This window comes from Apostichopus japonicus, chromosome 3, assembly GCF_037975245.1.
Source record: "Apostichopus japonicus isolate 1M-3 chromosome 3, ASM3797524v1, whole genome shotgun sequence".
NCBI lineage: Eukaryota > Metazoa > Echinodermata > Holothuroidea > Aspidochirotida > Stichopodidae > Apostichopus > Apostichopus japonicus.
Window position 1 is genome coordinate 21,454,894 of NC_092563.1, and position 16,074 is coordinate 21,470,967.

At 39.5% G+C, this 16,074-nt stretch overlaps 1 protein-coding gene across 1 annotated transcript in view; it reads left to right on the plus strand.

Moving 5' to 3' along the window:
* The window catches only part of LOC139965439 (uncharacterized), a gene marked incomplete in the record, with an annotated part of 200,375 nt that overhangs the window by 180,619 nt on the left and 3,682 nt on the right, over nucleotides 1–16,074 (plus strand). The window contains 4 exon segments of the mRNA XM_071967778.1: nucleotides 3,024–3,275; nucleotides 12,510–12,770; nucleotides 14,692–14,727; nucleotides 15,648–15,791. Coding sequence (XP_071823879.1) covers nucleotides 3,024–3,275; nucleotides 12,510–12,770; nucleotides 14,692–14,727; nucleotides 15,648–15,791 — 693 coding nt within the window.

The following is a 16,074-nucleotide window of genomic DNA, read 5'->3' on the forward strand; positions in this document are numbered from 1 at the left end:
CTAACACCTGTTTGTTAATATTTTTTGGCACGTTTCCAAGGAACGTTTCATGGACTAGAATTAATTAGGTCAGTCAGTAAAGGATCGGTAAAGTTATGCGAATTATTATCTTAGACGTTCAAGAAAAGTAGGTAAAATATCACCGTAACAGTACGGTAAGTAAAACACACCTCAAGCCAACTGACTCCTCCGCATGAACAAAACAATATATTCCCAATGATACACGAGGCACAGTCCATACCATACACGCAGAGCACGATATCAAGGCCCCTACAGTAGCTATGGCTATCTTTATGAAAGTAAACCTTTTAATCACATGTTTTAGGCCACTTGGCATGATTAACTAAATGCTTAATATTGTTTCCATGTTCTTGTAGAAAACGTTAACTTCGCAATATACAATTAGTTGTGTTTTTGTAGTTACGTGAGATCCGTAACCGACGAGGTGGTTAGGCTATTTGCTATACACTTAACTATGGTAGGATATTATTTTTTCCGTATATTTGGAAATTCTAGAAAAATACTTTCTTTTTCCCCCGCCTAACACCATATTTGGTCTTACGGCTTATTCATAAATGGGTGTACTAGAGCCTTGTTTACATGGTATTAGTTCATTTAGCACAATATGCCAGTTTCGCGTGAATTTTCGAAAGTTTTTTGCTCGATCTTTCGTAAAATTTGAAAGGTGTAGGCCTACCAACTTACTTTTCGTACACAATTGGTAACTTCTCTACTGATTTTCAGAATTTTTTTTTCTATACAGTGAAGTGAATACGTTGTGCATTGAGTATACACTTATCACGAATGCAAAAAAAAAGATGCGGGGATTTCCTGCAGACAAATGTTTTCTTTGCGGGATTACTGAGTCAGTTGAAGGGAATCCCGCACCTAAGAGGGAACACTGAACAGCTGTACTGTATGGGGGGGGAGTCAATATGGCACTCCCCCCCCCCTTCGATACAGCTTTTCAGTGCGTCATTGTACTGGCCTAATGTTTACTATTGTATAGTGTGTACATGCGGTAGTCACGTAGCAGTGTGGTGGATGGGCGGGGTCTTTGCCCGTGGGGCTAAACCTGAACTCTGATTGGCCTTTGTTGACAAACGGACGGAACAGAAAATACCATGAATCTTGAGCTGAGTGGTCCATGTCAATGTGAGGGCTTGGCCTTCCTCAGGCTAATAGAACGTGCGTATACGTCTACGTATATTATTTATTAGATGAAAGGTGGAGTTTGGAATGAGTTTCTTCTTATGTGAAATGTAATTTTACCTTTTTGGTTTCACGCTTGTTTCCGTGTCCTTTTCCGTTTGTTTCACGGAACTTAACCAGCCTTTTCGAAAGTTTTTGGTTGGTTGTCCGCCGGGCAACCAGTAATTCACGATTTGACAAGTTTGGTTACCTTGCAGGTAATTTGGTCGTCTCGGACGACCGCTAAATTTACACACTGCAGGCTGTTCTTTGTGAGCAACATCATACTGTGGGCCAGATAATTCGCACCATTCCTTAGCACAGGCAATAACTTTTAACCAACTGATTAGGGTGAACCTTGTTAATGGCCCATCCTTCCCAACACAGTTATGAAGTCATTTGAGTGAAGTCATCATAATAGCAAAATAAAACATAAAGCTGAAGGCATGGAACTTTATTCACGCATTCATAATCATAGCTAGTCGATATAGAGACTTTGGTTCAGTGAGGCACAGCGGCTGCTTTCCCAGTTTCCTGGCCCTTGGGATAGAGGCTAGGCAAAGTGAAATCCACTTGAACCGATCCTATTGTTATGACACTTTGCAAAAACCTTGCAGAGCTGACCTGGTTGTTTTATCAAAACTTCTTTGTCTCTCATTGATTTGTGCAGGCCTAGCCCTATTGTATCTTATTTACAGTTAGACCATCAATCAAGAAAATTTGGCAAAAGGATAAGTCTAGCATCTATGCCAGTAATGACTAGGCTTAGTCTGAGCATGTATGCCTTCTAAGGTCTAAAGCCCCATCAGTTAAGTTGTCCTAGGCCTAGCACGGTTTTGATTATATTTATCATGTTTCGTTTCGTTAAAACTAAAATTAGCAACAACTAACGTACGTTACTCGTTAGGCGTACGTCTAGGCCCATACAAAGTGACATGAAAGTCAACGATAGTTTAACCTACTTTTTTTCTTTTAAACCCCTGCTTATGCAGCAATTCCTCGATTAGTAGTCTAGGAATTAACAACATCGGCTCATCGGCTGTATCAACGTTTGATCGTCCGTATTATTAGGCCATCGTAAACTAGGTCAAGCTTAGGCAAAGCCTATATTAGTTGATAAGTATAACGTCAATGAAGACTTTGGTTAGGCAGCTAGGCCTATATATAGTAACGCAATATCGCAATACAACAGGCGTTAGGCTTTGCAGCGTACGCACACAATCAACAGCAATTTCGACCGCAGTTGCCTACAAGATCATACAAGTGTACACAAGTAACCACTTTTTGGCTAAGTTATTCTATTTTAACCTTTGTCAAACCTTATTCTGGTCATTTGGTCTGTTATCTCCTTTATATTCAGAGCAATGGATGAGCTGTTTATCACCAGGCACCTTTCTATGCAGGCAGTGCGTAATCTAGGCCATTTACAACAGATAAAATGTGTGGGGTCAAAAGGTCATGAGAAGCAGCCCTGTGATTGGTCAGTTGACCAAAATCAGGCATGTCCCACACTCAATTAAAAAACCACCGTTTTACTGCATTTTTGCATTAATGTGCAAGAACTGTTTTGTTGGCATAGTAAAATATGATTCTTACGATTATTCTCTGCATTTTAAGCTTCATTCACACAAGTCACCCAAAAATGTGAGTGAAAGAAGGGAAAAACAAGACCTGAAAGACGGCCTATAATAAGCAAAAGCTCTGCATGATATCAAAAGTTTAAAGTTAGTTTTATTTCCTACTCGAAAGTATTGCCAGACATTTGAAAGTTTCTTTTCTCTTCAAAAATTAGAAATGAGTTGAGAGTCAACTCTTGTTTCTTTTCCATTCAGATAACTGTGACAGGGCATGCACTCTGCAGTTTGAGCCAGTCTGCGGATCGGACGGAATGACTTACTCTAATCCTTGCATCTTCCAAGAAGCCCAATGTCGGAATCCAATCCTCACCTCTGTTTCAGGAGTATGTCAACAAGATCCCTGTTCACCGAATCCTTGTCAGGCTGGCGGTAGCTGTGTCCGTAATACTGATGGTGGTTTCTTCTGTTTTTGCACTCAAGGTAGAACAGGTAGCCGCTGTGAAATTGGTGAGCAAGCATGCGTCTCATTATTTTTATTTCTTTGAACCCAAAGATTTGTAACAATCACAGTTTTACATATCCAGTTTTAATCAACTCAGTTACATATTAAATAATCTGACCTAGTGTCGAATGAGGTGTAACAGAAGTGTTAGACACCACCATCGATCCCAGAAAATATGCACATATCTTGCTACTTTCGGTAATTACACACTATTGTACAGTCAGTACATACAGCTGCGGTCAATACCCACATCACAGTGTACAAACAATACAGCGATGGACATCTCTATGAAGTGCCATATGTGACAATATTATATACCATTTATATTGATTATAACGAGGAATATATGTTGGTTATGCAGTAATATATATGACTTATGTTTGTTCTTCATATATATACGTTATGCATAACCTATGTATATCGCATATCATATATATATATCGCATAACATATATATATTGTTCGTTATAACCTTTATATATTATATACTATTTTGTCATGTTCGGCGCGGTAATATATATAGATTATATAAGTGTGAGTGACACGCGCGAGTGGGAGGAGCTTAATTACCTTGATTATTTGAACATTCGCGCCACAGACATGTACGTTTACGGCGAATGTACAAAGTGTAGTGTAGAATATAGCTACATTGATTATAGAGCAGTCTACGTACGTGAAGGCTAGGCTGCGTCTGTCTAGCCGCCTAAAGCCTAGGTACATGTCAAATGTGTTCAACAAGTGATGGAACTTCAACAAAATAGTTATTTAGACGCGTTAGCTAGCATAGGCTTAGAGGGCTAGGCCTAGCCGAGGGGCCATGTAATAGATTAACTAAACGACTGGCATATATTCTATACTCTAAAAGGTCACTTGTATATATATTCCATGTACGGAAGCGGGATCACTACAAAAAGTGGCGACGAGGATTAATTTTCTACAGGAAATATTTTTCTTCAACTTCTACATCTTTCATTATTACTTATGGCTTTATTTGGGAAGCTAGAGGAGTTTCGCGAAGGAAGGGAAGAATGGATCCAATATGTTGAGGGCCTTGAACATTTCTTCGCAGCTAACAGTATTGCGGATGAAGTAAAGAAACGTTCCATCTTTCTCAGTATTGTGGGACCCGATTCCTATAAATTGTTAAGAAATTCAGTTTCCCCGGAAAAACCAGGTGAAAAAACATTCACAGAGTTGGTTGAAATTATGACCAAACACCAAAGCCCCGCCCCAATCGGAGACAGTTCAACGTTGTAAGTTCAACAGCCGATTTCGAAAATCCGGTGAGTCAATCGCTACCTTCGTTTCTGAACTGAAGTCGTTATCAGAATTCTGTAATTATGGTAACACTCTTAATGGTATGCTAAGAGACCGATTGGTTTGTGGGATTAACGATGATAGAATCCAACGTAATTTGTTGGCTCAACCTAAACTCACATTTGCTAAAGCATTAGAAATAGCTACTAGCCAAGAAACGGCAGCCCGGAACGGGCAACACCTGAAAGAGGCCTTTCAACAGCCCCTGGCGACACCTCTGACCCAAGAGTCGGTCATGCACATCCCCAAATGTCACAAAGGTCAGAAAGTTACCGCGCAGTCCGAGAAATATCGCAATCGAAAGGAGTGGTCGTCAAAACAAAAGTGTTATCGCTGTGGAAACAATAATCACGAGCAGAAGGATTGCTGGTTCAAAGATAAGGACTGTCATAATTGTGGAAAGAGAGGACATATTGCCAAAGTTTGTTGGAGTAAGATATCTAAGGTGAAGCAGGTCAATGAAGACACTGGACAAGCTAACGATAAATTATTTGATCTGTTCAACGTAAATGACGGTAGAGCACCATTAGCGGTGGACATAAAGATTGATGGACAGAGTGTAAGGATGGAAGTGGATACAGGAGCTTCTATGTCGATCGTTTCAGAGAAAACTTTCAAGGCTAATTGGCCAAACAAAGAGTGGCACAAAACAGGTATTGTTCTTCGTACGTATACCGGAGCCACGGTAGAAATTTTAGGTGAAACTGAAGTGACCGTCGAATATCAGCGACAAAAATGCAAGTTGCGGTTAATCGTTATTCGTGGTGAGGGAGCAAGTCTTCTTGGTCGCGACTGGCTTCAGAAAATTCGGCTGGACTGGAACAGTTTCTACGTCAATAACGTGACCAGGGAACGATTGTCAGATTTGCTGAAAGCCCATAGCGAATTATTTAAAGAGGGACTAGGTTTGTTAAAGGGAACCACAGCCAAAATCTATGTTGACTCACAGGTCAATCCAAAGTTTTACAAACCGCGATCAGTTCCATACGCAATGAGGAACAAAGTGGAAGCTGAACTGGACAGGTTGCAAAGTGAGGGCATAATAACGTCAATAGTACCCATCCTTAAAGCGGATAAGTCATCTATTCGGATTTGTGGTGACTATAAGGTTACTGTTAACAAAGCGTCTAAATTGGATCAATATCCAATCCCTAAGATCGAGGATCTTTTCGCGACATTGGCTGGCGGAAAGACTTTTTCGAAACTGGACATGAGCCAGGCCTACCAGCAGTTGAAACTGGATGAAGATTCCAAACAATCTGTGGTCATCAACACCCACAAGGGACTCTTCCAGTATAACCGCCTTCCATTTGGCATATCATCGGCCCCCGGGATATTCCAACGCGCCATCGAAGGTATCTTACAGGGAATGCCCAATGTAGTGGTATACCTGGATGACATCCTCATAACGGGTGCAACTGAGGAGGAACACTTGATGATCCTTGACGAAGTCCTCAGTAAGCTAGAAGATGCTGGTCTCCGGCTCAGAAAAGAGAAATGTTTATTCATGACGCCATCTGTACAATACCTAGGTCACGTGATTGACGAGAAAGGTCTTCACCCCATGCCAGAAAAGGTTAAAGCAATCAAGGAAGCACCGGCACCACGTAACGTGACGGAGCTTAAGTCGTATTTGGGTCTTCTTACTTACTACGGGAAGTTCCTATCGGCACTGTCGACAACTTTGGCTCCACTATACGATTTGTTGAGGAAGGACACTCAATGGAGATGGACTCAAACGGAAAAGTCTGCCTTTGAGAACTCTAAAGCCTTACTCATGTCTTCACAAGTATTGTGTCATTATGATCCTACAAAAGAATTAATATTTTCATGTGATGCATCCCCCTATGGAATTGGCGCTGTGTTAGCACACAAAATGGAAGACGGCTCAGAGCAACCGATTGGGTTTGCTTCGCGCACATTGTCAAGCGCAGAAAAGAATTATGCGCAAATTGAAAAAAGAGGGTTTAGCATGTGTGTTTGGCGTACAGAGATTTCATTCGTATCTTTATGGGCGACATTTTACGCTGTTCACAGATCACAAGCCGCTGCTTGGTTTGTTCAATGAGGGCCGCGCTATGTGTGAATACAATCTCAAATTCAAACCAACAGATGCACATGCTAATGCCGACGCAATGAGTCGACTTCCATTGCCAGAAACGATTAAGAGTAATCCAGTACCCCCAGAGATAGTACTTGCACTGAATATTCTTGATCAATGCCCAGTAACATCAAGTCAAGTACGCAAAAGTACTCGACGTGATCCAACATTATCTAAAATATTGGGTTATGTAAAATGTGTTTGGCCAGAGCAACGTAATGAGGCCTTAAAACCGTATTACCAAAGACGTAATGAATTGTCCGTAGAGGATGGATGCTTACTCTGGGGCAACAGAGTGATAATCCCTCCTCTGCTCCGTAAACCAATATTGGAAGAACTATATGATTGTCATGTGGGAGGGTCACGCATGAAAAGTTTTGCTCGTGGATTTGTTTGGTGGCCTAACTTGGATAGTGAAATTGAAAAGTTAGTGAAAGAATGCCCGGTCTGTCGAGAAAGCAGACCTAATCCCCCTAAAGCACCATTACATTCATGGCCACAACCCAATCGACCATGGTCCCGAATTCATATAGATTTTGCTGGACCGTTCATGGGACACATGTTGTTGGTTATAGTTGATGCTTACTCAAAATGGATCGAAGTTCATGCAATGAATAACTCAACTACCAAATCCACCATACAAAATTTGCGTAAAACTTTTTCACAATTGGGAGTACCTGAAATGATAGTTAGTGATAATGGATCATGTTTCACAAGCTCGGAGTTGAAAACGTTTTGTGAAATGAATGGCATTCGACATGTAACTACTGCCCCATATCACCCGGCATCAAATGGACTGGCTGAACGAGCAGTCCAAACTGTCAAACAAGGGGTAAAGAGAATGAGAGATGGAAACTTACAGGACAAAGTCTCACGATTTCTCTTCAAATACAGAATAAACCCTCAAACCACGACAGGAGACTCTCCGTCACAATTGTTAATGGGTCGCTCCTTACGTTCTCGTATGGATCTGATCCACCCAAATTTATATCAGAGAGTTCAAGCAAAACAGGAACAGCAAAAGAGGCAACATGACAAGTCGAGTGTCAATCGATCATTTGATTTAGGTGACAAAGTTTTTGCTAAGAACTTTGCGATCAGAGGTCAAAAGTGGCTTATTGGTCACATCGTTGAAAAGACTGGACCGATTTCATTTAAGGTTAAGTTAGAAAATGGTAACGTGGTAAGACGACATCAAGATCAGATTAGGAAATGCCATTTGAGTAACTCAGCTAATCCATTACCACCTAAGGACACCAACATTCAGCCGCCTTCAATCATAGAGATTGATGCCCATGATTTGCCCGTAGCAGATAATTCTGATTCTGACACAGAACCACCTCAAGCAGTTGGTGATGTTGCCGAAGCCTATGACGTTGAGTCAAATGCTTCAGACGTACCTGATTTAGATTATACACCTAAGTCATACCCAAAGCGTAATCGCAAAAGGCCTGATTATTACCGGCCTTAATTATTGTAAATGAAATGTATATACTCATCTATAACCTTGCCACAGATAATTTCAAGACGAGAAACTTAATGTTCTAATTAAGAGGGGAGGAGTGTAATAGATTAACTAAACGACTGGCATATATTCTATACTCTAAAAGGTCACTTGTATATATATTCCATAAGATATATCTACCCCGAGGTCACCTATGTCATATCAGTTATACACGAACCACCGAATAGAAGAGAAGTATAATCTCACCTACGCGTATTGAATGTGTTTTATTATTTTGTCTAACCCTGTACGGAAGCGGGATCACGACAGGCCCCTAAGACAAGTTAGTACTAACACTGCAGTTGGGCTAACTCTCCGGTACAGTTATGCAATTTGTTAGGCTAAGCCTACCTGTTATAGTGTACGTTTGTTGGACGCTCTCGATCTCCCACCACTCTCATTACTTGTCTTGCGACCACTGATCTGTACACTAACTGATTGGAGCAACAGGCTTACTCTGTGAAGTTACCGGAAGTTACTGTCCGCCATGTTTGTTCACCCAAGAAGAGCGATGCGGTTCACTGATTTTGTATGCTAGCGATATTTGAACGTTGATTTAATGGCTGTTTTCTTGTAGACAGAAAGTATCCAAAGACAAGAGAAGCGGCGCTGATATTAGGTGTGTGTCACTGAGGTAGGGGAGGGGAGGTGGTCGGGAGACGTGCTCCCGTACTCAATATTAGATTGATTTTTTATTGCAATCAATTGACTAAGTAAAATGAGGAATGCAAAAGCAGATCAATGTGGACAACTCAAAAGCCTTTCCGATTATATTCTTGGTCGAAAGCAGCATTGAGGGGTTGGTGTGGCGGAGGGGGGAGGAGGGGGGACTCAAAAATTCGAAGTTTTTCAAACAGTTGTAGTCTAAGAGCAATCTCGTGAGTCATAAACTGGTATTTCATGTTTATGTTATAATGCTATTGTTTTTACTGGTTGGGTGCTTGCAGTTTCAGCTTTACCCTTAAATGATTACAAATAGAGTACCGACAAGGTAAACTCTGAAAGCACATTATGGAAAAAAATATCCTTTTCTTTAAATTTATTCATTTTAAGTGACACAGTTGTAATAGTATTGATTGTAGTGACTTGTTAGCACTTAAAAGTCCAACAAGAACTTCATTTCCAGAAAATTTAAAATCATTACACTCGGGACCCTGGAAGTCAATGCAATGTTTCTGGTGGTTAAAATTTATAAAAAAATAAAAGTAAATCAGCAAGAACTTCACATATAAAAGACTATTATAAAAATATTGTTTAAGAAAGTATAATGGCAAGAACTTCACATTTCATAATCTGAAAACATAACAGTATGGGCAGAGGAAGTCAGTGCAATGCTTCTGGTGGTTAAAAATGTCATGAAACTTAAAAAAGTAAACAATACATAGGGTGGCACCTGCAAGTCCATGAAATGCTTCTAGTGCTTGAAAATTATCATTTAACTTATACAAAAACAAATTCTGGCAAGAACTTCAACACCAAACAATATGAACTCATGAGATGTTTTGCCACTAGAGGTCAGAGAAATGTTTCCATTGTTTAAAAACATAATGAAACTTATACTTCTTCTTCATTAACTGTATGATTGGATGGCAGAAATGTGATAATTATGATGGCAACAGAGCCTAAAAAGTACCGACAAAATCTTTGCTATAAGTTCTATCATTTTTAAACTTGGGTTGTTAAGCCACATGTCCCCCCCCCCTCCCTTCCCCCATGTGTGATTACTGTCATGTCTTTCTGCTAATATTGCTCTCATGAAACTTTCTCTATGAGGTCTCTTATGCCCTTGAACATGTCTCTTGACATAAAAAGAATGAAAAGATAAATAGTTTCAACACAATATGCATGGAAATATATGTGATGTCGGGTATTTTGCGCTTTAGCTTTCTAGGAGACTCCATTATAGCATATGTATGATCTCCAGGGGTTCTCCAGGTTCACTGCACTCCGCATTTGGTAATTCATCTTTTGTACATGGGATTGGGCTGGATCGTCTTGCAGATGGTGGCTTACGAGTTGGAGTAATCTGCAAATGACATAAACAAAACATCGAAACTTATAATATAAATATAAAATTAATCTGTAGAAACGAAATAATTTCACCTGTAGGCAGCAGATCAATTGAATTGTAACCTGTTCTTGGTAATTCTCATTCATAAAAGGTGAGGCTTCAAATTTCCAAATAAGTCAAGCTTAGCCTTGTGCCTTGAGTTAGGCAACAACTCTCTCAGTTTTCGAAATTGAGTTAGGTGGTAAGCCTATGTATACCCTTTCAATTATTAAGCTACACATAATTCCTCATGTATTCAGTACGTCACGCAGTGTACTGAAAACTGTACTTTGATGCAAGTAGACCTAAAGCTAACGTTACTTATCATGTAAGTTATTTCTTTCGAGAAACACGTCCATATTCTCGCCAGTGCATACAACGTAGTACAAAAGACTAACTAGAATTCATCCCAAGTAATCGGCATAGCCTACCTGTGAAATGTTAACCCCTTTTCTCGTTTTCCAAGAACATCCCGGTTTGTGCATCCATAGGCTGAACAGGCATTTTTTTTTTCAAAACATCAGATATTAAACGAGTGAGGTAAAGTTATTTCTTTAGGATAATGCGGAGTGCTGACTGCCGACTCCGTACCTAGCTAGTATTTAGTAACAGAACAAGAGATGTTTGGCGTCTTTTTGGGTGATTTAAGATGGCCGCTTCACAGGGAATAGACCAACTAGCGTTCAGAAGCGGCGAGCCCCCAATCCAGTTAGTGTACAGATCAGTGCTTGCGACAGGCTCAGCAAGCCTATTTACTAGGGAAGAAAACTCGCTTTCCGTAAAGTTATTCGACATGTTGAAAGGTTCGATAGTATATTGCGGACTGATATAACGTAGCTTATGCCATATTCTTCTATTGCAGTACAGTGTAGGTATATACTGAAGCACTAGTATAGTACTGATACAAGTCCTTTTGCCGCGCTCCGTCGAAAAAGTTTATCAACAATACCGATCGTACACATGCATGGTACTCGCGAACGCGATTTGCATAACGGCTCTTCCCACTCGCGTGCCACTCACACTTTTATGATATATATATTACCGCGCCGAACATGACAAAATAGTATATAATATATAACAGTTATAACAAACAATATATATATATGTTATGCGATATATATATGATATGCGATATATATAGGTTATGCATAACGTATATATATGAAGAACAAACATAAGTCATATATATTACTGCATAACCAACATATATTCCTCGTTATAATCAATATATATGGTATATAATATTGTCACATATGGCACTTCATACATCTCAGGTCCAGCTAAAGATAACAAGGTATCACGTTTCATTACTGTACTGTCTGCATTTTGTAGCGACACGAATAAAGCGTCACTTGCAAGCAACGGAATGTTAACTTTTTCAGATGGCCGTTTGGCGGGTTTTATACATTATTAACTCACCTTTTTTTCTTCACAGTCCGGATGGCGTTCTCTACGCTGTTCTCTCTAACCAGTCCCAGTTTTCATAAGAAAGTTATCGCTAGGGCTTGGCGCAGAACAGCGATAGTTTCTTCCACATAACATATATCGCTAAATATTAATCCCATCGATATGTGGTTTAATAATTAAGTCGTGATCCTCAGAATGAAAATAAAGGAGATTTCCGTGTTTCAATATACGCGCACTGATAAAAAAAAATGATAAATCCCGGACTAAGTTAGTATAAATTAATAGCGGAACATCCAATATAAAATGATCGTAGTTGCATTATATGAAAAACACTTGTTGTCGAGCGTGAATTCGAGATGAGAATGTCATCGTGGGAAAAACTCCCCTTTTTGGCTAAAAACTCGTCCCTAACGGTTGAGTCACACAACCCGGGGTCAGGGGTTAATCGATAAAGTCATTAGCCCCGAGAGTAATGACAAATGAGGTATTTAGTACAAAACGACAATGACTGAAATTCCAAAGTTGAACAAATTATGGCGGCGCTGTTTCCAAAATTTAAAACAAATAGAATTTCCTAGAGAAATGATGAAGTCACTACAGCCGCACGCTATTTGGGGCGAGTCTTCAATGCCTTTAAATTGGATATTCTGTTGACAATTCTCTTCCCCCACCCAGTTGTCTTGGCCAGTCTCTCATTTACAGATTGGGGGACAGTGTGCTGGGATACCGGTAGGGCCACCCTGCATGTTTGTGTCTAAATACTTAATCAATTTGAAAGTGTTTTTTTTTCTTTCCTTTTTCCACCTGCACAGTTGCAATATGGATAGTGATTGAGTTTGAACATTCTGTTCTCTCCATAGGTCAAGGCTTGGTCATCGATGGTGCCAATTGTCAGGACAGATTTGTTTTCCTGGTTTCAGCAGTAATATTTCAGGAGGTCATAATTGTGATTCCAAATGCCACATTTAATGGTATTGTTGTTCCACCTAACGACTTTGGTGGTACAGCAACTAGCCTTAGTAGAACCGTATACTTCTTGAGAGAGGGTCCACACCAATTCATCTTCAGATATCAACTTGCTGGAAACACTGCTACTTGTGACTTTACCATTACAGTTGTAGGTTTGTACCAATATTACTGTACAGGGTTATTTGATAGAGGATGACACAATCAGCATTGGTCCTGGTAAGCATCCTCATCATCATTACAATATTGTCCAGAATTGGCCTTTACTCAGACTTTTCTTGTTGGTCGGTGGTTTTCCTTTGTAATAAGACCGACTTTCAGCAACCAGCAGGGGCAGGAGCCACCCACCAGTCAAATGTCTTTCCCCCCCCCCCCTTCCCAAATGACATTTATGGGCAAAGAAAAATATTGGACTACTATTATAAAATTTCAAGTCTCAGTTAAACCAATTCGAGGTTGACACTAATCCGTAAAGGATGGGAGTTCTCAAATTAATACCAGCCTACTGCATAATGGGGTAAATCTATCCGATCATGTTGCTTTCTCCCCTTGCAACACACTTTACCCGACAAGATAAACCTGCTACTATGCTTTGATGTCATGTGTATGTTTATAACTATATACCATCGTTATATCGACCATGGGAAGTTAATCCAATATTGTTACTTGGAAGCTTCAGAATGATATATTACAAAAATTTTAATATTGCAGGTGTGAATTCACACGGGCTAGATAGACAGTTTTGTAGTGGCTGAGTGAATGAAGCCACAGTCGATGAAACTGAGGCTCATATGCAATTTATTTAAATCGTTATCATAGACAATGAGATACCTTAAACTGTTGAAAGGATAGTCCAGACCAAAATGTGAACTTCAGACAAAACAATGGAATGGACAAAAAACTGAACCCAATTGTCGAAATTCCATCCCTATACTATTTTTAAGTTTATCCAAATTTTTAAATTTGATTTGCCAAATAACACATTTTACTGAAAAAAAATAATCATCCGTTTATAAAGAAATACATAGGCATTTGTAGACAAAGTGTGGACGATTCATTTATGTACTGTAAACAGTATGAGAAGAGAGCACACACAGGGTTATCAGCTAAGAGTATCCAAGTGTGTAGCAAGGGGGGTGTTAGGAGAAAGGGGGGAGACAGAAAAACAGAGAGAGATGAGTGGGGAGAATTTGGAGAACAACGTAGAGAGATCTCACTTAAGCTTATCAGAAGTGTGGAAGTTGGAATAAATGCAGTATTTTGAATGTTTTTAAATAATTTTACATGGCTAAAATCTTGGCCAATTGGATTAACTTTGAAAGCTCTGGAGCCTCAAAAGTCCACCATATCATATAGATTCCTGGGGCAAAGCCCCACCATTTTCTTTGTGGCCGGTCCCCTGGACCCCGCGCAGATAACGCAAAACGCTCTCGTTGACAGGTCAATAAATTGAATCCGCCTAAGCTCCCAAAGATGAAATCCTTGCTACACGCTTCACTTTCCCTACAATATATTAAGTTCATTTGTTTAGTTGGACTATCCTTTCAACAGTTAAGCAGATGAAACTCAGGAATAAACTGTTCAAGTTGGGTGAAGAAACATTGATAACAGCTAGTACAGTCACAATACTTTCAAGTGTTTGGGAATGGGGCATAATGCAAAAGTACCTAAAATGACAGAACTGGTCGCACGCCCACACCCAGATGAAAAAGTCTGGTTATATCACTGTTTACGTATAAATAAATGGTTTATGGATTCACATGTTAAGTAGAACAGGGTTGTTTTGAATTTGTTACTCCTCCCTTAGCCTGTAACCTCATTCTTTACAGGGGGGGAAAACTTTGTGAAGATGACTAGTATTCATATTTAGTGCAATATAAACACATACAACTGGAGTCGCACACATTAGCATTCCCTTCCTACTCCATCCCCCCCCCCCCCACCATAGCGACCTGTCTAGGCTTGTCATCATGAGACTGTTTCAAGTCAAACAGACAAGTTTATTAGTCAAAGATAGTTATGACATAATGACTTCCAAAAATTGGTTAGTTCACAAGGCACTTTTTTTCTTTACAGACTCTCCATTACCACTAATAAAGCGTTCAATTGGAGGTATGTATGACAAGTAATTGGAGTTTGAAATAAGTAAAGAAAATCTATTTATTCATGCAAATGCTTGCAGTTATTAATAAATATATGAGTGCCAATTGTTCATTTATTCATTTGATGTGGTTCTATTAAGTTACTATATTATCTAAATATTGTAATATTACGACTAATTTGCAATGATCAGAAATTGGAGTCCATTTATCAGCAAATGCATCAGTAATGCTACGACAGATTGGTTACAGAACTCATGTATAATAATATATCAACACAGTGCTTACATAATGAACAGGTGTAACAATCTTGTGCAAATGATTGTATTAAATTAACAACAGATGTAAACTCAATTAACTTATACGGTTACATTGTCTACATATGTAACAAGTTTGGTGACTTAAATATCTATTGCATCTTCCATGTATTGTTTGTTCCCCAATTCCTGCTTGCAATCCCTTACTGTACTACCTTAGCTCTTTATTCCTGCTACATACCCCTGTTTGTAAAAACAAAACCCCCTAATACCTGCTTCAATTGTACCGCCTGTCATAAGTACCTACGCCCCTGATAACAGCTTCCTACCCCTTGCCTTAAATACCATAATTTGCCATAAGTACCTAATTTCTGCATCACATCCCTGGTCAGAATTACCTAAACCCCTAATTCCTGCTTTGTAAACCTTTGTCATAAGTACCTAATCCCCTAATACCTGTTTTCTACCCTTGCCATAGCTACCTGCTTCTTACCCCTGGTCATAACTACTGTACATTTACCCTTAATTCTTGCTTCTTACCCCTTGCCATAACTTCCTAAGCCCATAATTCCTGCTTTCTACCCCTTCCATAGCTACCCAAAGCTCCTCAATTCTGCTTGTACCCCTTGTCATAACTACCTTAAATCCCTAATTCCTGCTTGTCATTTCATTATAGAAGCAGCCATCGATGACTTGACTATTTGTGATCCAAACCCTTGCATGAATGGAGGACAATGCCGTCCGGTTTATGAGTTAAATAGTTTGATCACAGAATGTTTGTGCCCTGATGGATGGTCCGGTGAAGTTTGTACAACACCTGGTGAGTAATCTGTAGATATTAGGGTTAACCTCAGAAGACCTCAGGTTTAATAATCCCTATTTTGCTAAATTTGTTTCTCCATCCCTCTCCCTCAAGTACAGCTAGAAGTAAGCTAAGCCAGAATATATCACTAGATTTACTGAGTTTGATAGAAGGATTGTGAATATTATCATAGGCTAATCCAGAATGTATCACTAGATTCACTTGAGTTTAAAGGAAAGATTAAGCATATTATCATAGGGTTATCCAGAATATATCACTAGATTCACTTGAGTTTAAAGAA